At 36.6% G+C, this 24947-nt stretch overlaps 2 protein-coding genes across 7 annotated transcripts in view; one reads left to right on the forward strand and one right to left on the reverse strand.

The window, feature by feature from the left end:
• Positions 1-24947, forward strand: part of LOC125829084 (uncharacterized) — a 1125066-nt gene that overhangs the window by 39652 nt on the left and 1060467 nt on the right. The window lies entirely within an intron of this gene.
• Positions 1-24947, reverse strand: part of LOC125829078 (uncharacterized) — a 161157-nt gene that overhangs the window by 10983 nt on the left and 125227 nt on the right. For 5 of the 6 annotated variants that reach the window (XR_007443071.1, XM_049508354.1, XM_049508352.1 and 2 more), the window contains 13 exons: positions 18752-18935; positions 16863-16974; positions 16702-16788; positions 16397-16535; positions 14147-14243; positions 14000-14062; positions 13704-13813; positions 12889-12993; positions 12254-12327; positions 9780-9855; positions 7957-8175; positions 1147-1218; positions 601-672 (listed from right to left, as the gene is read on the reverse strand). Coding sequence is in view for 4 of the 6 variants with exons in the window: in XM_049508354.1 (XP_049364311.1) it covers positions 601-672; positions 1147-1218; positions 7957-8175; positions 9780-9855; positions 12254-12327; positions 12889-12993; positions 13704-13813; positions 14000-14062; positions 14147-14243; positions 16397-16535; positions 16702-16788; positions 16863-16974; positions 18752-18935 (1410 nt within the window). In the remaining 2 variants the exon portion in view is untranslated. Of the gene's footprint in view, positions 1-600; positions 673-1024; positions 1219-7956; positions 8176-9779; positions 9856-12253; positions 12328-12888; positions 12994-13703; positions 13814-13999; positions 14063-14146; positions 14244-16396; positions 16536-16701; positions 16789-16862; positions 16975-18751; positions 18936-24947 lie in introns of those variants that run through there. The other variant, XR_007443072.1, reaches the window with a different exon arrangement.

The following is a 24947-nucleotide window of genomic DNA, read 5'->3' on the forward strand; positions in this document are numbered from 1 at the left end:
TCCGCACCATTTGTTTCCAACAAGCAGCCCAGCTACATATTCATGAGCAACAACCTCTGACATTGTTCCGCTGATACAAGTTACATTGATAATGTCTTTGAGATTTCAACTGCCATATCTCTCAATCAATAGATTCCTTTAAGTGTATATTGCAAGAAACACTTTATTTCGTTTTGCAGTTACCAGCTGCTAACAGGGGGAAAGAACTCTAGAACCAGTATTTTTTGTGATTGTGTACTACTCCAACAAGATTTAGGCGTGACCCTTTCCAAGTTACAAAAATAAGCAAATTCAATTTGGTTTCAGCACATGAAGTCTGGGAGAACCTTTGAGAATATAAAGTGAATTTATGTCTACATTCTTAGAAGTCATTATACTAGAATTAGTAAAATCAAATAGGATATTTTATAGGATACCGTAGGATATTATGTATTTCATTATAGAATATTTTATAACCCTAGTAGTATAGGGTTTGATTGCCTACCGTATTATAGTATCCTAGGACAGTAAGACTCCTATATAAGGTGCACGTTTGTACATTGTCAATTAAGTCAATGATCTATTTTCACAAAAAAAGAAATCACACGTATGGATTGGTACCTGGTGAGCAGCATTTAGTGAGAATAGAGTTTGCTCATTTGCAAAAGCATTTGCCAACTCACGCCAAGAGTCCTGCAAGACAAATAATGCAGATTGGGATAAATATGATATTCCAATCATTACTCCCGACTAAGAATCCAGGATGATATTACCTGTTCCAGCACATGGAAATTAAGTTGATCATAAATTCCTCTCTAACCATTTAAACCTTTTGTAGTGCGACAAATAATATAGAACATAGATACTTTTTGTCTTAATCAATATCTCTATGTATTGAGGATGAGATAGGACTAAACAACAACAATAAGCAAAGCTCAGTTCCGACGGCAGATAAGATAGAACTGAGAACTAAAATCTCTATCCACAATTGACTGACAGAAAGATAAGCACTAAAAAGAGGAAACATAATTGGTGTGGAAGATACCCAATGCCATGCAATCTTATCTGGAACCCTCCATGCAAAATTAAAACCCAAAGAAAAACAGAGCCACCTCATCAAGGGCTCAAACATGATATGGAAATAGTACTACTCGTCTAAGGACCCACCAATTCAACAAGGTGCACACAAACGTTCTTCCGCCGAACAAGTCCATGAAGCAACTCATGACAAGTTAGTGCCTATCAAAATGAAAGGAGAATGTATCAGAGCTGCTGCAATGAACAGCCTCAATAAACAGCAAGGAAATAACAGATTACCGGAAACAACACTAGAGAAGTTCAATCATAGTAGCAAGTTCCTAATATAACATTGATGTGCTGATATTGTTTATCATACTGACAAAAACTGATTATTGTTTCAGATGGAATGCTCTAATTGTAATTAAGAACGGTGCTGCATTTACCCAAATTCATAGACAGTTTCCATGTATATATGCTAAACCACTTTATCAATATTTTAATGGAGATACTTTGATTGTTTGTTATATTACCTGGAGTCCATTGATGAGAAGGGGCTGGGGAAAGCCTGGCTTGAATTTCACAGTTTTATGTAAAATTAAAAAATATCACCAAATTTAAGATATTGATACTTTATTTCGATATGATCGAGGAAGAAGAAATAATCTGGATATAAGTAGCAGAACTAGAAAAGAGACGGTGAATCAGGACCTTGTTGGATAATAAAGCATTCCACTTCATAGGCTAAAAAATGTATTGAACAGATCATGGATTCCATGAAAATAAAATGTATTTGGATCACAAAATCCAAGAGAAGCAAACCGATTCATGATTTACTGATTGATGATAAACAAGAGAATTCTCTTAAAAACGTTGTTTCCAAACCTTTTGCGATTTTTTGGTTAGAAAAACTTTACCTCCCTTGATAATATTAGTCATCCAAAAATGAATGACTTCATATTGAGGCAATATTAAACAAGAAGAAAAAGAATTCACCAACCATTCCAGTAGCATAGAGAAGTTGTAAACTTTAACGATGATTAGTCAACGTAAGGATGATGTTATATGCTTTACTATATATATGTTAACATGACATAAAACTTCTAAATTTGTATTTGTTGACTTTTTTTTCTCTTTTTTATTTTAGACATAAAATACTACTCTTTAAATTTTGATTTATGTGATACACTTTCTTTTTTAATTATTTCAAAAGATATTACTTTTCTATTATTAGAAACTAGTTTAATTTGTAATTTTCCTTTTGCCATAATGAAATAATTTATGGTCATATAATGATTAAGATTTGTTTTAGATATTCTCCCTCAAAATTTCCTTTTCTTTTTTTCAAAACTTTTGAAACTCAATGTCAAATTTCTCTTACCCTTTGTTCTATTATCTAAATCATTTGAATGCATATGAAAAAAGAAATAGTTTAGAATATGATAATTTAAATCTTATCGAGAATTTAAAATTACAAAATAAAATGCATATTGCATTAAAAGATGACATGAAATTATACTAAAATTTCATATGAATTCATTGGTCTTTTAAGTTTTTTATTGTTGCGAGTCAAAACAACAACATAAGACTTCATTTCTGTTATTAAAATTGTGCATGTACAATAATTAATTCCAACCACTTTATTTAAGTTTGTTACATAAAGCGTGAACTATTAATAAATATAAATAACTATATTATTATTGAGTGTATTTAGAGTGTGAAAATTCACCAAGTGCAATCATAGAGGATATTGTTGAAAGTGTTTTTCTTTGCGCCAAGTTATCATTATTTATTTATTTATTTGATTCAATTGTCTTTATAAATTGAAAAGCTGAATAACTGAACAACAATCCCAAGTAGCTATTTATAAGGTCAAAATAAGTCAAATATGTGATCGATTTAATGAACACGTCTATTTAATGGCGATACGACACCCACCACCTTTAAATCCTGGATCCACCTCTGAATTGGGTAAGAGAAGATGTCAGGAAACTCGAAGGATGATTTCAAGAAATGAGAGTCTCTTGCAAGAATTGAAGCACAAGGGGGAACTGTGATGGCAGAAGCATCCCACTCTCAAACCAGATCTGTCGGAAACCAAGAAGAGGAAAGCAATGTCAACTGGGCTGGAGAAAAAGATGGGAAGAAGTTTCAGAAACTAGAACTACCGATTTTCGAAGGAGAGGATCCTTTGGGATGGATTTTCAGAGTGGAGCGCTATTTTGCTGTGAATGAAATTTCTGAAGCGGAAAGATTACAGGCAGTCGGTGTTTGTTTGGAAGGAAAAGCCTTAAATTGGTATTATTGGATGGAGTCTCTGCAACAAATGTTAACATGGGAAGACTTTAAAAGAGAGTTGTTGAACCGATTTCGTCATTCTCAAAAGATCAAATTTGGATCTTAAGTCAGGTTATAATCAAATTTGCATTCAAGCTGGAGATGAAGAAAAAACAGCCTTCTACACTCATGAGGGACATTATGAGTTTATGGTCACGCCATTTGGTTTGACCAATGGACCCTCAACTTTTCAATCACTGATGAATATATTTCCAGGGATCATTTGCGGAAATTTATTTTAGTATTCTTTGATGATATTTTGATTTACCAGTAAGGATTATGCTTCACATCTTGGGCATGTGAAGGTTGTTTTGGATATTCTCAAACAGAATCAACAAGAAAAAATGCATGTTTGGTCAGCTTAAACTTGAATATTTGGGTCATATCATCTACTCTGCAGGAGTGCAGGCTAACTCTCCAAGATTGAGAGTGATATCTTGGCCAATTCTTAGAGATATAAAGTCTTTGCGGGTCATTTTGGGACTCACTGGATATTACAGAAAATTTGTCAAAGATTATGGTAAGATTGCTGCCTGATTTACTAAAAAAGGATGCCTTTTCATGGGAAGAACGCGCTCAACAAGCTTTTGAGGCATTGAAGTTGGTTATGACTCAAACGCCCGCTCTAGCGATGCCAAACTTTTCTCAACCCTTTGTAATTGAAGCTGATGCTTCGGGATTTGGTGTTGGTGTAGTTTTAATGCAAAATGGTAAACCTATTTCCTATTTCAGTCGAATGCTTTCTTTCAGAGCGAGACAATGTTTGATATATGAACAAGAACTAATGGCTATTGTGTTGGCTGTCAAGAGATGGAATCACTACTTGCTAGGCCATCATTTCTTCATAAAAAGGGACCAAAAAGCCCTTAAATTTTTTCTAGGAAAGAGGGTTATGGATGAGAATCAGCAGAAATGGGTTCCCAAGCTCATGGGTTATAGGTTTGAGATCAAGTACAAACCGGGTGTTGAGTGGCTGATGCTTTGTCAAGACACGGGGAATGTTCAGAGTTATATGGATTTTCAATTTGGCAATATAAAGACAAGGAGAATGGGACTAGGAAGTACAATGAGACACCAAAATGGCTTCTACTTTGCAAAAGTCAATTTCAGGACAACAAGCAGATGACAAGTACAACTACAGCTTGAAGAATGGATGTCTATGCACCTTCACGGAATGTTAATGAAAGAAAGCCCTTTCATCCTAATCTCATCTACTGAAAAGGGGGCCGGGCGTAGCACGTTCTTTTTTGGGACACATAGGCTATTACAGACGCATCAAAAAAGACTTTTCGAAGCGCGGAATCCCAGAATGGAATCATTGCCATATCAAATACCTGGGCTATTGAAAGAGTTTCATTCTTCTCCTATAGGAGGCCATTCGGGTTATCTTCACACATATAAAAGGCTGTCCGAGAATATCTACTGGAAGGTATGAAGAGGGATGTGCAAGACTTTGTTGCTAGGTGTGAAATCTGTCAAAAGAACAAGTCTCAAACTTTGAGTCCTACGGGGTTACTCCAACCTTTGCCTATACCTCATCATGTGTGGGAGGATGTAAGTATGGACTTCATTACTGGACTTCCTAAATCCCATAGGTTTGATACTATTTTGGTTGTGGTAGATCGTCTTACTAAGTATGCACATTTTATTCCACTTTCACACCCTTTTAATGCGAAAGATGTGGCAGTTGTTTTCATTAAGGAAGTGGTTAAATTGCATGAATTTCCCAAGTCTATCGTGTCTGATCGTGACTGTGTGTACATAAGCCAATTTTGGAAGGAACTATTCAAACTAGCAGGCATTACCTAAAGGTCTAGTTGTTCCTATCATCCAGAAACTGATGGGCAAACAGAAGTGGTGAATAGGAGTTTGGAGACATATCTCTGTTGTATGGTAGGAGAAAATCTAAGGAATGGTCCCACTGGTTATATTGGGCCGAGTATTGCTTTAATACATCCTTTAATAGATCTGCAGGTATGACACCCTTAAAAGCATTATACGGAAGGGATCCATCATCAATTTTTCACATGGATGACACTACTTCAGCAGTGCAAGAAGTAAATGAGCAAGTACGCACTAGAAATCTGATCTTAACCGAACTCAAAGAATATTTGTTACAAGCACAACAAAGAATAAAGAATCAAGCTGATCGACATCATAGAGAACTGACTTTTGAGATTACATCATAAAGAACTGACTTTTGAGATTGCTGAAATGGTATATCTCAAACTTCGGCCCTACAAATTACGTTCTTTGGCTAAGAAGATCAATGAAAAACTCAGTCCCCGCTTTTATGGTCCTTTCCAGATTTTGGAAAAGATTGGTCCCGTAGCTTATTGGTTGGAGTTACCAGTTGGAGCACGCATTCATTCAGTGTTTCATGTTTCACAGTTGAGAAAATGCTTGCTTCCAACTACTCCTGCTCAAAACCTACCTCCATTTCTTACCCAAGAATTGGAGCTTCAAGTTGAGCCTGAGGCAGTGAGGCAGATCAGGAATCTAATCAATGGTAAATTGGAAGTGCTAATCAAGTGGAAGACTCTACTAGAATTTGAGAATACTTAGGAGGAATATGCAGTCATCTATCAACAATTTCCGGACTTTCACCTTGAGGACAAGGTGACTTTTATAGGGAAGGGTAATGATGAGCCTCAAGTTATAAAAACTTATTCCAGGAGGCCAAAATAAAAAATTAAGAAACTTAGTAACTGTCATGAGACAGGACAGTCACACATGTATTGGGTGGTTTTATCTGTAGAAATAGGGACAGGGCAGTTACGAAAGGGTATTCAGAAAATAAAGAAAAAGGGAATTCTAGGAGAGTTTCTAGCCTCTCGAATGTCTAGAAAGGTTGTGATCTTTATGATTATATAACTAAAGTTCATTATTGTCTTGGGATGTAATTTATTATGTTAGTAGTGTACTCGTGATTGTTTTGTTTTCAGAACTTCTTGTTGTAATATCACTGTATCTAGTGTGAAACAGCAGTATTTGCTCCTTTATTTACTATTTCAGCAGTAAAGTCTAACATATAATCACAAAATTATTTCAAGATTCCAGAAGCAAATACATCTGCAGCAAGCTGTGAGGAACTGGCATGTACGTTTCACCATGAGGGGGAGTGTTAGTAATATTTTGTAATTAATGAGTAAATATTTGTGAGCAACTGGCATGTACGCTTGCCCGATTATGACAAGTTGTATGGCCATACAGTATTTGCCAAATGTTTTCCCAAATATACTTCACAATATCTATGGCCAGATAGTTCCTTAGTGTCGTGAGTATTCTTTCTTATTATATACTTATGATAAGTACTGGACTTCTCTTTGTATTTGGTGATGGTTTTAGTATTATTTCTTTGTAAATAGTTAGTTGATAAAGATTATGACTTAATTGGTTAATGTATGTTGGTTAGCTGTTGATCCGTAGACAGAGGTATCTTTGTATAGGCTCAAAAATAGGGAAACTCTGCTTGATATGTTGCAAATTTCTGCCAAGGCTTGCTTTGGGATTCTACCCCTTAGTGCCGGTCATGGCCCAAATTGGGTCATGACAATCTTCTATAATTAAGGGCATAAACTAAGGAGTATTGTGTGCATCAACTAGAATCAATTAAGAGAATTAGTTAGGAAATTCAGTCTTCTAATTGTGAATCACTTCCCACTTTAAAAATATGTCTATAGGTCATCCAAGCCCTATTTAGCTTGAAGAACTGATCAAGCTGAACATTCTTAAAAGACCTTCATTCTTTTTTCTTTTTTTTGTCAGTGTGGTGTCCAGGCCATCTTCCGCACACCTCAACTAATTCTTTGGAATACCTTCCACCTATCACCAAGGCTAGGATAGATGGGAAGAAATCGCCTAGTGTTTTTCTTTTTGTCTCTGATAGGATTTGAACCTAAGATCTCATGGTTCTCAATCCATTTCATTGACCACTAAGCCAAACCCTTGGGTACCTTCATTCTTTATATTTCTTCTGAACTCTTTGTTCATTCTATGGAATACCAATAAATTGCCCGTATACTCTCGTCAGTCTAAACCCCAACAGTTCGTTGAGGCAGGTTGTGCCCGAGAACACCTAAATTCCTACCGAATATGAAAAAGGCTCAATTTAATGATAAAAATGCAAAAAACTAGACTCACATTGAATGCACACCAGAGAAGCTGCTGTATCTTAAATAAGAAAAGAAAGTTACAAAACCAATTTATTTCAATGAGGTAATAAAGACTTCAGAAGTGAGGAGAAAAGTTCTTGTTTCCACAATAAGAGTGGGAAAATGCCAAGTCGGCTATACGGGCAATAAATCCAGTGAAACTCCCTACCAAGTTGTTTACTTGCTTCTATCATTTACTGAGAATAAATATTTGAGATAATGGGACATCCAAAAGAATAAGGTGCTGCACTACTACGGCCTACGCACAAAATACCAGTCCTAAATTGAATGTCTTGTTTTAAATTTGGAATGACAACAAATTGTATTTTCCTTTTCAAGGAAGTGCACAGATTTGGGACTGGCCAATGAGGACATGTGGACATTTTGGACAATTGCAGTCATTGAATTATGTTTGAATACAGACACAGTAAGGTCATTGTACAACGAAAGGCTGTTCTACTTTGCCTACCTGCAAGTCCCTCTCTCCAGGATATGAAGTGAGTGTTGTCTTCGAAATGTGAAGAATAAGATCAAGCACTGCTTTCCCCTGGTTGTCCTCTTCACAAAAATTAAGCAATACTTTTTTGTAATGTTTTGCCTTGTGATTATCTGAAGATGCACTCCCTTTATTTTCATCAGGTGGCATTAGATAAGTAGTTGACCATCTTGCAAGGAACCATACAATCGCCTGGACAGAATGAGCATATGAGTTAACCCTGAGTGTGTAACATGAAAAATATAAGTAGGTACTGAAGATAGACTACATAACTCTTGAAGTATATTAAAGAATTGATAGCTGAGAATGTAAGACCAAAAGGAAGCCCCTGCAAAGGGCCACTACATTGTAGGATCACATCAGGAATTATAAAATTGAAAAAGCATACCTAAAAAGGTTATTAACATATAAACCTAGTCACAAGGATCATCTGGGCTCAAATTTTTTTGTCCAACTTAAGAGACAGCACAGAGTGCAGAGTTACAGAACCAAATATTGCCAAACTTGTGCAGAAAATATCACAAAACGTTGAACACGTGTTCATGTATCTGGTGTGGCAATTAGGATTAGGAACAGATATTTAGTAAAGATCAGCTTATTCCCCTTGTACCACATATATTGTCATGTCCTTAAGTTTATCATTTTTGAATCAAACATGTTTTGATCAAAAGGAGGGTGGGTAATTTATGTTTTTCATTTTTGAATCAAACAACATGTTTTGATCAAAAGGAGGGTGGGTAATTTATGTTGGTCCTGACAGCCTCAAAGCAGCGTCCCCCCCCGCCCTCCCCCTCCCCCTCCCCCTCCAAACAGTACAATGGCTATCATGATCAAACACTCAGGTCACATTTGGTTACTGTTATAGTCCCACGTGGTATAAGCAAAAATATCAAAAACTTGTACTAATTTATTAAAATGTTTTTTATGAAGTACAAAACCCTACATCACTAATTAATCTCCATATAACTTTATACGACGTTTGGTTTCTAATATAAAATCCACATATGTTTAGTGACTTTTAATACCGGAAACTAAACATTGCATGAAAATCTATGTATTATTTATACCATTTAGAAGGTGGAAAAAGTAATACGTGTATTAGCAGTACGTGGATAAGAGTTACGTAATCTTGAATAACAATTCCCATATTATTTATTCTCTCCAAAACAATCCTCGTAATGTTATTCAGTGTATAAGAATGTATGCATTACAATTCATGTCTAACTGAATCATCAACCAACTAACCCTTCAAAGTAATTATTATGGGATTGTGGATCTTTTTATTTTTTTTGAGAATTAGTACTGTTGTATTCTTCAGCATTAAGGAATGTTGACCACCTCCAAAAAGTTACAAGGTGGTAAAGTTAAACATTCAAGCTTTACAGAGCACCTAAGAAATCTATCATCTCATCTACTTCCTCTATACAATTTCCTTTCACCAAGAAAAAAAAGACACCAAACAGTTCCATTTCACATCATGAATGGACTTGATCTTGAGAACTAGTACTGTTTTCTTTCCTTCTTTTTTTTCTAGCTGTTGCCTAGTTAAGAGACAGTGGGAAATGTGGAACATAATAATCAATATGGAAAGAAAAAGATTTAAGTATTAGCATAATTTCATGAAAATAGTCTTATTGGGTTTACAGAGAAATAATACTTCACACATATTTGAGGATTGTGGGAGTGTGTCAAAGGATATGACAGGATGGAGAATGCTGAGCTATTAAGGATGCATTGCAGATGACATAACTAATCATGTTGAAGATCTTAATAGAGCAGAAATTTTGACAAACTACCTCCATTAGCCTTGGACTGAAGAACGACGCTCTCATCTCTGGATTTAAACTCTGCTCAGCAAATTTTATTATTGATCTGCACCAGACAAAATAAGACAAGAGTATGAAGTTGAATACAATAATACGGCAATCTTAAAAATAAAGAGAAGGTAGAACACCGGAGGACGACAAGTCCCCATTGTATGGCTGATATAAACTCGGTAAGTAAAGATTAACTATTAAATTTCCTGCTCAATCCTTTGGAGCTTTATGCCCCAATTGAAAATTTATATTCTGATGTAAAGATGGATCTTAGGCCTAACTCAACCCCAAAAGCTAGCTCATGAGGAGAGGATTGTCTAAGTCCATATAAGGAGACCAAATTCTCATCCCTTTTCTGATGTGGGAATTCTTAACACTCCCCCGCACCCCCAGAGCTCGTTTACTAGAGCATGGACACTATAATATGGGGGGCCAACATCGGTGAACAAAGAATTGGGATGGGCCTTGCTCTGATACCATGTAAGGATGGATCTTAGGCCTAACTCAACCCAAAAGCTAGCTCATGAGGGGAGGATTGTCGAAGTCCATATAAGGAGACTAAATTCCCACTCCTTTCCGATGTGGGAATTCTTAACAAGATACGGCAAACAGCTACTAGTGTGACACTTTTACAAAGCTTTATTCCACTTATGAGTGTTAAAGTTGCAAGACATACTTGGTACTAGAATTCACTTAAAGGTGATGGAATAACACAAGGTTCATCTTGACACAAAGAAATTACCATCGGTGATCTCCAGGTGGTGAGTAATGCAGGAAATGAGAATAAGACCCTTTGTGTCATAGACCACAAACCGCTTGGGAGGAATCACTTCACTAGCCCTCTCATCTTAAAGAGGTTTTGAGTATTTAATGCTCAGTGAAGTATGAAGAAAAAACCATCTTACTCTCGTGTTGGGGAAAACTTTTTGTTCCAAATGACGGAAGGCAAGAAAGAGGCCAATGAGGATGGCTAAAATAAGAAAAAATAATAGAATCGACAATCTGATTTGGATAATTTTTACATTGATATTCAACATTCTATGTAATTTTACAAGACCAACTTCATTCATGTCCTATACTAACATTGTAATAACTCATCTCTTAACACATCTCAAGGAAATTCCACTTCCATTAATGTTACAGAATGAATGTAATCATTTTTTTTTTGAAACTGAAGAATGAATGTAATCATATTTTGAGGTAATGAAGGTAGCACATTTAAAAGGATTCACAGCAGATTTATAGGATTTCTTTTTTTTGTTCTTTCCATATTTAGAACCATATGCACATTTATTTTTACCTGTTACCTTTGGGAGTAATATATTATACAAGTTACTCTGCAATACCTTGTCTCTTACGTGGTATCAGAACCTACTGGGCTCAAAATTTTGGCAACTTTTCTGTACATTTGAAAAAGGTTTTAGTATCATCTCTTAAAGAGTGACCGCATTTCCTAACCACCACCGACGAAGGAACATAATAGCTTTAGAGAAACATCTATGGCAATTGTGAAAGAAGGGTTGTTTCTTTACGCGCCATCTAAAGTTCGATCTGGCCTCTCACGTGTTGGTGCATGAAGGCGCTGCTCGGATAGATTCAATCGCAGCTTGCATTTTGAGCTTCTTCTCGTAATTTGGCACACCCCTGGTGTTCCTCTGGTCTTAAAACAACTAGTCGAAAGTAAAGAGAGCTAATTCATGTATTTATAAGAGTCTCTATTTTTCATTTTACGATAGAGAAACTAGTAACCAGGCTCACACTCAAAACTGGGTGAATAACAGGCCCTCCCCTTTACTCTTCTCCACTTAAATGAAAAAAAAAAATTGTCTGCCAAAAAGTTGGAACCCATTACGTGCATCTAACACACATTACTTGTTGCGCTCTTACCACTAGACCAAATCCCTGGGATAATTTCGCTAATATTTTTTTAATATGAATTTTATCACCATTATATTATAATTGTATATTTATTATGTTTAGATATACGCAATCAATGTTCAGATCTAGAGACAAGATCTTAATATATAGATGTGTATACAAATTCAGACGTCTAAATCTTAATAAAAACAAATGTACCCTAAGAAACTCTACAGATTGATACTTCGCATGGAACCCAAAAGTGTGGACTAGTGGTCAATGAAGTTCTCAGTGAAACAAAATACTAAGTAATTTTTTCTTATTTTCCCAAGCTTTGGTGGGTAGAGTTACCCGCTACCTGTGTTGCTGGGAGATAGCAGAAACCGGATGGAATTAGTCGAGGAGGGCGCAAGCGGGCTCGAACACCATGGTCATCAAAAAAAGATTGATACTTTGCAAACTAAGCAATATGGGATCCTTCAAGTCAGATAAATTGAAGTAATACATTATGATATTGACAACATGTAAATAGTGATAGAGAATGGTTAGATATCTTACTTTTTGAACTATCCACGGAGAGGAAGTAAGGAACTTACCCACAAAGTATGACAACTGGATGCTTGTCCGTCTCCATAACATCCATAAATTGGAATTGTATAGCATCAGGCACCTAATGAGAAGTAACAAATTTCACCCCATGTGCAGAACCACAGGAAATGGAATCACAACAGAAAATAAAATAGTGTATTTCAAAGATTTGTGTTTACAACACCAGGAACTCATAGAAATCACTAATGCAGCATAAGCAGATGCAGGGCGTGTACAATAGAACATGTCTATATTTATACTGGAAAAGAGAAATAAACAAATAAATGCACACAAATCAATGACCCCCTTCCTATATTTGCCTAATCCTGCATCTGCCTTTCTTCTCCCTACCCCAAAGGTACATGTTAAAGAAGGGGGACTCTAAGGCCAGGGTGCAGATCTTAAAATCATATCAAATGGTTTTGAAGGTAAACTATTGTCTGTTATCATTAAGCTAAAAGTTAAGGCTAGCCAGAACACTGATGACATTCAGAACAACGATGATAAAGCAATGAATAAAGTAATCATGTATTGCATTAATGCAATCAGTAATGCTGTCTCAAAAGGATTTCCAGAATGGAGATTATCCCAGCACAAAAATCTCTCCAAAAAAATCACCAGCATAAAGAAAGATTTCCATTACCAGTGGTGTTTCACCCTGTCCTTCATCTGCTATAACATGCCCAGTTATTAACAAAAGTGAGTAGAGCTCTTCCAAAGTTTGAGTTGGATCACTAAAGCCTCTGCCCTACACATGACAAGAAGAAAATGTGGCTTACACCCAGCAACTTATACACACATGTACATATGATTAGCAGACATATAAGACTGCACAAGGGACGGGATTTCAAAAATTGCTATGTGAAAATGAGGGGCTCAATACATCCTGGAAAGATTGCCTACATGTCAACAAATAATTACATAAAAGGAAAGAGTTCAGCAAGTCAGCATTCCCTGTCTGAAGAATATACTGAACTAGCAAAAAAAACATAAACATAATTATACTGGACATGCATTTGATCCAAAATTGACTCTTCTAACATGAAAAAAGAGACTTCACAGGTAGGCAAAGCAGAAAAAAGACAACACCAACGGAAAATGGAGCAAAGATCTCCTAGGGGGGATTTTGGAGATAGGAAATGCAGACAGACAATAATAGCGGATCAACAATTAAACACTTAGATGATGATATCACTTCCAGAAGAAAGACAAATCCAGCAGGTTGATTGAGTTTGACATGTAACAGCATTTCAAAAAATATCATTTTTTTAAGGAACTAAGACTTGTACGGATAACTAAAATACTGAGAAAAGCTAAAGGATGCTCAGAAATACAAAAACATAATAAGTTGAAAAGATAAATTCTGAAAGGGGACAAGTTTGCTAGCTGAATGAACAGTCTGAATGACCATACAGATCCCCAAGAGAAAAACAACAAGAGATTAGAGTGACGAAGTACCTGTTGTAGACGGGCAAATTTCTCAGAGAAGAGTCGTATCAGAAAAGGAACAGTAACATTAATAGCTGCTCGAGCAATAAGTGCATACGAACTCAATCTTTCATCCATGGCTAAAAACAACAATAAGAAAGAATAAGAAATAAGTACAAAAGGTGGAAGAAAAGAAAAAAGGAAACAACTATGAAGATATAAAGGATAACAAAGTAGAAAGACAATTGAAATGTCATAATAGACATTACAAAAAGGAATCGAAAAAAGAAGCTTAAATAATTAATGAATGAAGTATATTTAACTACCAGCAATAGAAGCCTGAAGATAATCAGTCTCATTCTCATCATTGAAGGCGGATGCAGAAGCAGCTACACAAGGGATCATGTTACAAAGTGACCAAGACAGTAAGAACTTTAAATCAAGAATTTATATTCGTATTAGATATGAATTACCTCTTAATTCAGACTCTACAATCAGGGCAAAGAGATGAGATGCAGCTCCAATCCCTTCCGAAGGAATAACCGCATGGCTAATAGAACCATCCAAAGGCTGAAATGTTGTACATAAAATATATAAATACGAGTACAGATATTTAAAAGACTATTAGTGTAGGTGTGTGTATAGATCGCACACTATATATATATATATATATATATATGCCTCTCTGTGTGTGTACGTAGATATCATATCTCCATCTGAAAAGCTGAATTTTACATATTTTAACTATGAAATTTCATTAACATAACAATACCATTACTAGGCTGTGATTATCCAAAGCAATATTTAATGCTATACACATTTAAATCTTCAACGTTTAGAAGACGTGTCAGCATTTTTAAACAGTGTAGACATTTATATACTAAGAAAACAACAAAGAATTTCACAACCACACAAAATCAGTGAGAGAGAGTGCACCACTTACATTCTTGCATCCTGTGGCACAGAAATTCTAAAATAGGCTCAGGCTTTATGAAGCTTGAACCAATACTCTAAAACTGAAGAGTAGTCAAATTACGGAAACTAATTAAACCGACACTAAGATTTTTGTACACTGAAAGCTGCTAAAACAACCCCCTTCCAACCCCTCAAAAAATACAATAACAAAAAGGGAAGGTAGAGAGAGAAAGAGAAAGGAAGCAACCAAACCACTTCAATTACTGTTAAAATCAAAATGTAATCCGCAATGAGATTGGATTTATGAGTTGTTAATTTACAACTATTGGTCTTTTTATATCAATTGTTTATGGAAATATCCTAAAGACTCACAATTTTTATTTTTATTTTTTAAATATGGCAACCATGTTCCTTTAAAAAGAAAAAGGAAAAAAAAAAAAAAAAAGGCACACGGGAGCCCAATAGGTCTTTCCCACTTTGCTCCCCTGCTGACTGAAGCCCCAAGTCTCATGCTTGAAGGAGGAGGGCTCTAACCATTAGACTATCACTCCCTTGTTATTTCTGTTTCTTTTTTTCCTCGTTTATACCATAAGTCCTACAGTGTTCGTGATCTAAGAGAAGCTCAGCATTGTTGAATAGCATCACTTGCAAACTTTTCTATCGCTAAGGCTTTCATACAAGCATGCAGTTCCTAGCTCTTGTTGTTTATCTATGCTTTCCTCTAGGCTGAAAAGGGAAACGAAAAGCAATTGTGCTAGCACTTCAATTATGAAAAATTATCAGAAATTAATATGAACCTTAAGGCAACAGGTGAGGCCACCAGTACCTCTATAAACACCTTAGGAAGTCTTTACACGACCATGTGAGACAGCAATATAACTTAATACAAACAATGAGGACATCATAGAAAGGTAATGCCTCCTCCTCCATCATGACATGTACTTAAAAGGGAAAATGTTCCTAAAGCATGAGTCCAAAAAAGAAGCAAATAATAAGCAATCAGCTCGCCGCTCCAAGATCAAAAGGTGTTCTTGGAAAATTGGTATTTTGGAGGAAGGAAACCAACTCTCCAAAACCTTTGGACAGTTCAAACAGTAATATTGATTGTCAGATGCCAAATAAAAAACAAAAAAAAATCTGCTCAAAAATACTATACATATATTCCCCCCTATACAGACTTCTTAATTCCTCATTTGCACAGCATAATGTTCTCTCTTCCGCTTCAATAAATAGGTGCACTAGGATAGTCTAGCAGACAAATGTAGAATGCCTAGAAAAATGTCATGTTTAATGGGGCTTAAGGTGCTGTGCTTTGGTGAAGAAAGGCACAAACTTAGAAAAGGTACATACATAATATTCCATCCGTTCCAATTTATATGGCAAAATTTGAATAGGTATAGAGACTTCGCATTTGTGTAGCTATAAAGATTTTCATTGTTAGAAATAGAAGTAGGATTGTACAGTGTCTAGCGTGGAGAAGGAATGCAATAGTGTCTATAAAATATAAATAAGGTTCAGTATAATAATGTAGAAGGTAATCTATCCTGGAAGAGTAAGAAACAGACTCTGGTTGCTCAATCTAGTGCAAAAGCAGAATATAGAGCAATGGTTGTAGTAGCTTGAGTGCTAGATTGGGTCAAACAGTTGCACAAGGAATAAAATTTGGAGAAATCCATCTGATGGAACTTGTGTGTGATAATCAACACTGCAACTAACTTCAGTGCTTAAATGCACCTCAAGTATGCCTAAAAACATCATATGCCCATAACTTTTCCAGTAACATCATTGGAAGCTGTATAAAGAAATACCGTCAGAAGTGTAGTCCAAGTGTCCAACAAGATATCACGTGCTACCCAGCTCCACGTCTCCTCTTCAGTGTGGTTTGCCATAAGGTCTTTAATGACTTCACACATCAGGGCGGACAACAAACTAAGAGTGCCATAAGGCCTGAGCATTAAAGTAGAAGTGATTAACATAATCAAATATTCTCACAAGAGAAAAAATGAAGGATAACCACTAAACTGCAAGAATAAAGCACGAGTGTTGATGGTTACATCATATACATTTATATATATATATATATATATATACTACCACGGTGGTTACTGCTGACCTTATAGACTTCAGCAGTTCATCAAATACTAGCACTGTGGTTACAGTAGCCATGTATAGTAAGGCTCGGCATCCATCAAGGAATTCACTGGACAAAATTGAAAAATTGGTCAAGCGTAGCACATTAATAGAAAATATGCAGGCATTGGTGCTAATGTTAACCTTTCACTTTTTCCATTCACTATTGCTGTTGAAACAACATCAGGGGGATCTATCCATGCTATAATTCCAGATAAGAGATGCAAAAGGTGCTGTTTTTGAGTATTCCCATCATCTGCTTCCATGTAAAGAGGAATACCGAATAAGCACCCAAAGGTCCCAAAGTCAAATATTTAGCATATATGGGGGAAAAGAAGGAAAGAAGCAATAATCAAGACTGAGCTTCCACTTACTATTAACGTAAGAGCAGTAAGATGAATTATTTTTTTACAGAAACTCATATAGCAAGTTGTCATGATCCTCAACAACAACAACATACTCTCTTTTCTAGTTTATAGTCTTTTGTAGTGTAGGAGTTATTTTGGCTACTAGCAGAAGAATAGTGCGTGTTGCCTTCTTCTCTAGTCGATGAGTCTTGTGAGATTTACTCGGATCCTTGAGACAGTCGACTGTCGTAAGCTGACTGTGGGTTTGTAATTCTGATACTTAGTGATTAATAAAATCATATTAGTTACCAAAAAAATAAAAAAAACATACCTAGTGTAATCCCACAAGTGGGTTCCGGGGAAGGGTAGGATGTACACGGACCTTGCCTCTACCTTAACCTCAAAAGTTCTCACGATCCTCGAGGTGTCAAAATCAGTGTACAGTAAGAGGAGAAAAATGAGAAGAAAAGGGCTCTAAAAAGATATAATGGTACTTAAACTAGATTATAGGTTTGTAACTGATTACTTGGTGAGATATTGCCTACGCATGATCAGTGGAGCATCCAAGATTTGAAGAAAATGGGTGCACTATTATAAAGAGGTGGATCCTGAATTTGAATTTGATGGGTTCAAACTTTATGTTCTTACCATTGAATCCATTACGCTTTTGAAATTATAGGTTCAGAATTATTGTTATTATTATTATTTGAAATTTAGTATTCTTTTAAACATTTATACTCCGTCAAAAATGTTGGGATCAATTGAACCCACTGATAAATGGAATATATTCCACTGCAACTAGTTTCAGTATAGACATTTAATTATATAAAATTTTGCAGCTACAAAGGAGAGAATAGGAATTTAAATGTGCCCCACATGTGAAATTTAAGGAATAGCCAAACAAAAGAAAGAACAAAAAATTTAATTAAAACACAAAAAGGAACATCAGACATACCCATCCCTCACTTATAGAGGTGCACTTAATAGTAATTGCCATCACATGACTCTATCAGTTTGAGTGCACTCATATGTATTTAAGCACTCCTGAAGAACTACAATATTGTTATACATGATCTAAGAAGGGAGCATGGGTGCACATGAACCCATGACCACCACACAGATCCACCACTACTTGTGATAAAGTATACGAGGTATAGTAGGAGATAGAAAGTTATAAGCATAGTTCAAAGGTTACACTTTTGAGAAGTTTCATCTTTTTTATTCAAGAAAAGAATTTAATTGGGTGTTTCAAAGTTACAAAACTTTCAGCATATTATTACAAGTTACCAACTTTTCCTAAGAGATTATTGAAACAAAATTACATGAAGTTAAGCCATATCAATTGCAAAAAGAGGAACTAAATGGTAAAAGGTTAATGATATTATTCTTTTAAACAAAATGAGTGAATCTGAGATTTATCAGGCATGAAATACTAGTGGGAGTTGGAGTCTTGGTCCAGCATAACATAATATAATAGGCCGGAAGAGTTCCAGCTTCGCAATAGTATTCACTCTTTTAGGGTACTATCAATATGATAAATACTTGATCAGCCTTAATGAAGAAGTTGACAATATGAAGAGCAATCCTCAATTCCAATCAAAGATGTATCACATCTATCACAGGAGTCAGGAATAATGTAGTAAAAGAAAAGTAACGACAAATTTGATAGCAAACTAGTATGAGTACCAGATGGAAATATTGTTCCCCACAAGGAGTAGAACTGAACTATAAGCTTCCGAGCAGAGACTGCAAGAGGACAATCAATCCAGTATCCTTCACATGAAAACTTCTGCCTCAGTGCTTCATAAAAGCTCAAAAGCCACCCGATGTGACCACTTGACACAAGTATACCCCGCCAGGAGGATCCAGGCTATAAATAATGAAAAGAACAAACACAAATTATTAAAAGATTAGTAGCTAGAATGTCTAGTGGAAACAATCCAACATCTGAGAGGGAAAATAGAATCAATTGGTACTTTAAAAGAATTGGACATTTTATCATCACGAAGAAGAAAACCATGCATCCTAGAGCAAAACAAAATAATTAAGTACATAGAGCTAACAAGTGGTAGTGAAGATCAGTCTAGCAGATATCATGAAGTATCCCAATGGGTTAGCAACATATATAATCCCTCCATCCCACTTCTGATATAAAAAGAAATTGATCTTGTAACGCATTGCACCCCTAACCAAACACACAATAGTACAGCAAACTAATCCCTCTGTAAAGAATATCCCCATAGCTTGTACGACCAGAACCCCACTATTTGATTGATACGAACCAGCTAGATCAGGTGGCAAGCAAAGAGATCCAAGTGCAACAACAACAACAACAACATACCAGTGTGGTACCACAATCAGGGTTTAGGGAGAGTGTGTGTATGCAGACCATACCCCTATGTTTGTGGGGTAGAGAGGTTGTTTCTGAAAAACTCTCGGCTCAAAAAAACGATTTCAGAACAGGTATGATGAAAAATGCAAAAAAAATGTCGAAAATTTTGAAGACAAAAAAGTAACATAACTAAAGTAAAAGAAATTGATAGTTAGTAATAATATTGAAGAATAAGATACTGCTTACATCATAGTAATAATACTGGTAAGGGAACAGGTAGGTGTGGTGCTCTAGGCTAGAACCATGCTCTACCACAGGGAAGATAGAAATCGCTCTTTATTTACCCTAATCCTTGATCCCCATGCCCTCCTATACAAGGTCATTTCCTCCGTGAGATTGTCAAAACACCTCTCCCCAGATCTTCCTCAGTCTATCTCTACCTCAATCACTCCATAGACCTATCACTACCAACCTCTCTTCTTTTTTTTGATGAAGTAAGAAGAATGTCATTAACAAAGCATCAAGCAGATGCACAGATTACAAAAGAAAGAAATATCAGCTCCCAAAAAGGCAAAAAAAAACTATCTAAACAGCTAACAACAGAGATCTATGGAGCTGATAAATTCCAGGAAAGAATCGGCACTAAGTACAGGAGATTAACCCAACCAAAAAGAGTAATCAAACATCTTGCTTTAAAGGTAGAGATGGGAGTTGGAGTGCCATCAAAACATCTTTTGTTCCTCTCCGTCCATAAGCAATATTTAATATATCTGTCTCACTTTCCACATACCTCTTCACTGAAGAATTTGTGTTCTTCCTTTTCACATGCCCGAACTTTCCACATTTTGTCCACCACAGAGGTCACTCCCACCTTACCCTGTATATCTTCATTTCTAATCTTCTTTCTGCTAGTATGCCCACACATCCATCTAGCATCCTCATTTCTGCTACATTAATCTTCTAAAGGTGAGAATTCTTGCTGGCCAACACTCAACCCCATATAACAAAGACGGTCTAACAACCACTTTATGAAACTTAGCTTTAAAGTCTTGGTGAGACATTCTTATCACATAGGACACCGAATGTGAGCCTTCATTTCATCCATCTCGATCAGTATGATGTGTGACATATAGGGGTGTGCAAAAACCGAACCAACCAATAAACCGAACCGAAAAAAATGTTATTGAGTTATTGCTATTAGGTTATTGGGCTATCGGATTTTTAATAATTTTATTAAAAAAAATTATTGGGTTATCGGTTTGGTATTAGCTTTTAGTATTGGGTTATTGGGTAAATCGATAACCCATAAGACGATTGTAATTTACTACTATACCCTTCATAAATATTAAATATTCATAATTTAACATAACTAGACACTATATCAGTACTTTACACTACGGTCTACACACTTCACACGTCACAGTACTTCTACTTCACATCAGAAATTCCATATTGTGTTTTGGTTGTACCATGTGATTGTGGCCTTTGTACTACATCTACTCTTATTGATGCAATTTCTCATTATATTTCTTGTTTCACTATATCAAAGTATTCAAAGTTGATTTGCTTGTCTCGTTGTATCGCACCAAATTGTTAGAGAAGTAAGAAATCAAATATTTATTTTATGAGCATTTTCTAATTGGGTAAACCAAAAACCAAACCGCTAGTGACCAAAAATCAATAAACCGAACCGATAATACATAAAACTGAACCGACCGATGCACACACTAACATGTTTGTCAATCTCCCCATTTCCTTATATAATAGACCCAAGATACTTGAAGCTTCTTTCTTTGGGAATGACTTGTGTACCAATCATCACCTCCAAATCTACTTCTTGTGATATGGCACTGAACTGGCACCACATGTACTTTGTTTTAGTCTTACTCATCTTAAGACCTTTAGACTATAAGGCATGTCTGCAAACCTCCAGTCTATTGTCAACTCTGTTATCTGACTCGTCGATCAATATTATGTCATCTACAAATAACATACACCATGGTACCTAAATATGACATTAAACAACCAAGTTAACCACTCCATAACTACTTTGCAGGTGTTCTCCCAAAATTCCATAGGATCTCATCTGACTCGGTCTCTCTTCCCCTTTTCATCTAACAAATTGCCCCCTTAACCTCTTCAAACTTTATACACCTACAATACCCAAAATCATGACGACTCACATTCACATAGTACTATAAATAACCTAGCACATTACTCGTGTCCTCCTCTACATTTAAGAGTTTATGGAAGTATGTTTATCATCATCGTTTAATGAGTACATCTTCCACCAATACCCTGTCATCCTTGCCTTGATAAACTTCACTTGGTCTAGGTCGTGGGGCCTCCTCTCTCACCTTGGGGACTATACAACTTTTTATACTTGTCTTTATCCTATAGTGCCACATGGTCTAATTAGAAGGGCTAAAGCCAAGAAGATCAAACAAGCCTTGACTGGAATAGTCAAGAAGTTCCTTGGACCATATATGGGCTCCAAGGAAACCATAAGAGTCCTGCTTGGTCAATTCGATTTGGGTTTGTGAGAGAAAAACACACATCACTTGTGGACTTGAGTTGAAGAATTGGGCCAAGTTCTATTTGCTAAACCGTAGGAACTTATAATACAAGAGATATGTTTGTCAAGAGTTAAGTATTCTTTATTAGAATATCTTGAGATCTTAGTTAGCTCTAGGAAGGTGAGCTGATTTTGAAAGGCCTTTGGGTTTCTTTTCTAGTACAAATAGTCTTCCAAAGGTGTAAAAAACCTTAACAATCATCATCATTATAAATAGATTGTTACTCTGTATAAGAGAGAACTATTTTCCTTGAGTTCTTCTTGGAACTTGCAATATCGAGGTGTGTTTCCTTATCGTGGGTCGTGTTCACTATTTGATAGAGCCCAATGCCCTTCTAAACCACTTTTCACCTTGATCACTTCCCTCCAAAAGGCTTGTTCCTCCATGTTAAATGTCCCCAACTACTTCAGGAGCAGACTCTTCTTCTCCTTGTTCCCTTGCCAGATTAAAAATTTTCCTTAAAACATCTATTCTCTTATGTACTGTAACGTGCATTGGAAATAAAGACAGCATATATGAAGGAAGTGCATCAAGAACACTATTGCCAAGCACCATCCTGCCTCCCAAAGAGAGATATTGATTTTTCCATCTTTCTAATTTTTTCACATTTTTGCAGCACCTCATTTCATATCTCCGGAAATTTGCTCTTTGCTACCAGTGGCATACCCAAATACTTAGTAGGTTGGGTACTTCAGAGAACCCAAGTGTTGTTGTCATATTTGCATTTAAGAAACTTCATTTACTAGAAGAGAGCTATTACGTGGAGACCAGATACAGCTTCAAAAACTGACAAAATGAGACTTGAATGCCTAGTTGTTCCACTTTAGCATTACAGAAAGCTAGAGTATCATCTATGTATAACAGACGATTGATTTTCCGCCATTCCCCTCTCCTCTTTGCAGCCTCCACACCTAGCGACCAACCCTTCTGTTTAGCTTTCCTCATCATGAAGGCCTTCCTTTGTTATTGTAAGGATATGGCACCTGGGCCTAACTCAACCCCAAAAGCTAGCTCCTGAGGGGAGGATTGCCCAAGTCCATATAAGGAGACCACTAGTCCATTCCCCAACCAATGTGGGGCTTTTACCCACTCTAACACCCCCCTTCACGCCCAGGCCCAACTGACGCGTGGACCAAGAGCCCAAACGAGATGGAGCTGGCTCTGATACCATGTAAAGATATGGCACCTAGGCCTAACTCAACCCCAAAAGCTAGCTCATGAGGGGAGGATTGCCCAAGTCCATATAAGGAGACCACCAGTCCATTCCCCAACCAATGTGGGACTTTTACCCACTCTAACATGGTGGATGTAATTGAATGGAAGATGTTGTCTTATTCCAGTAGGTGAAGAGTGAATAAATACAATACATAAGGTGCTAACTAAGGAAAGAAATAAAGAGTGATTCCTACAGATCTGCAGTGATCCCTATAAATCTGTTGCCTATATATAGCTATGTATGTTACTAAGATTAAGTCTATATACATTCTATAAGACTCCCCCTCACGCTGGAGCATATATGTTGATCATGCCTAGCTTGTTACAAAGATAATCAACTCGAGTTCCATTCAACGCCTTTGTGAGCAAATCAGCTACTTGCTCTCGTCTTCACGTAGCCGGTGGAAATCAAATTTTCCTGAATCTTCTCACGAATAAAATGACAGTCAACCTCAATGTGTTTAGTTCTTTCATAATACACCAGATTTGAGGCAATATGCAGGGCAGCTTGATTATCACACCAAAGTTTTGTTGGTGTATGATATTCCAACCCAATTTCAGTTAGAAGATGATATATCCACATATTCTCACATGTAGATTGTGACATAGCTCTGTACTCAGATTCTGCACCGGATCGAGATACAACACTTTGCTTCTTACTCCTCCATGAAACTAGGTTCCCTCCAACAAAGACACAATAGCCTGTAGTCGATCTCCTGTCAATTTTGGATCCAGCATAGTCAGCATCTGCAAAACACTCAACACGAGTATGACCGTGATTGCTAATAATATCCCAAGACCAGGGACTCCTTTCAAGTAACATAAAATTTGTTCCAAAGCTGCCCAGTGTTTGACAGTAGGCAAGGACATGAACTGGCTAACAACACTTACTACAAAAGCAATGTCTGGACGAGTCACAACAATGTAGTTTAACTTCCCAACTAACCTCTTGTATCTCTCAGGATCATCACAAGGGTCGCCGTCATCTTTCATAAGCTGCACATTGGGAACCATTGGAGTACTGCAAGGTTTAGCTGCCAACTTTCCAGTGTCTGCAAGAAGATCAAGAATATACCTTCTCTGAGACAAAAGAACTCCCTTCTTGTTTCTATTTACCTCTATACCCAAAAAGTATTTCAACTGGCCCAAGTCTTTCGTATGAAACCTAGTATGCAGGAAGGATTTGAGGGAAGAGATCCCCGCATAATCACTTCATGTGATGACAATGTCATCAACATACACAACCAGCAGGATAGTACCACCTGTTGATTGTCGGTAGAAGACTGAGTGATCACATTTCCTCATTTTCATCCCAAACTCCAGGACTACCTCACTGAACTTCCCAAACCAAGCTCGGGGACTCTGTTTCAAGCCATACAAGGACTTCTTCAAATAACAGACTCTCCCATACTCCCCGTGAGCAACAAAACCAAGTGGTTGCTCCATTTATACTTCCTCTTGAAGATCACCATGAAGGAATGCATTTTTGATATCCAACTGATGTAAAGGCCAATTCTCAGAAACAGCTAGAGAAATGAACAAGCAGACAGAAGTAAGTTTCGCACCCGAAGAGAAGGTGTTTGAATAATCCACTCCATAAGTTTGAGCATACCCTTTAGCCACAAGCCTAGCCTTAAGTCTTGCCACAGAACCATCTAGATTAACTTTAATTGTGAACACCCACTTACATCCCACTGGTTTCTTCATGCTAGGTAAATCCACCAAATCCCACGTGTGATTTTCCTCTAAGGCATGTATT

Source organism: Solanum verrucosum, unplaced genomic scaffold, assembly GCF_900185275.1.
Source record: "Solanum verrucosum unplaced genomic scaffold, falcon-dt-bn FXZP01000007.1, whole genome shotgun sequence".
In the NCBI taxonomy this organism is placed as follows: Eukaryota; Viridiplantae; Streptophyta; class Magnoliopsida; order Solanales; family Solanaceae; genus Solanum; species Solanum verrucosum.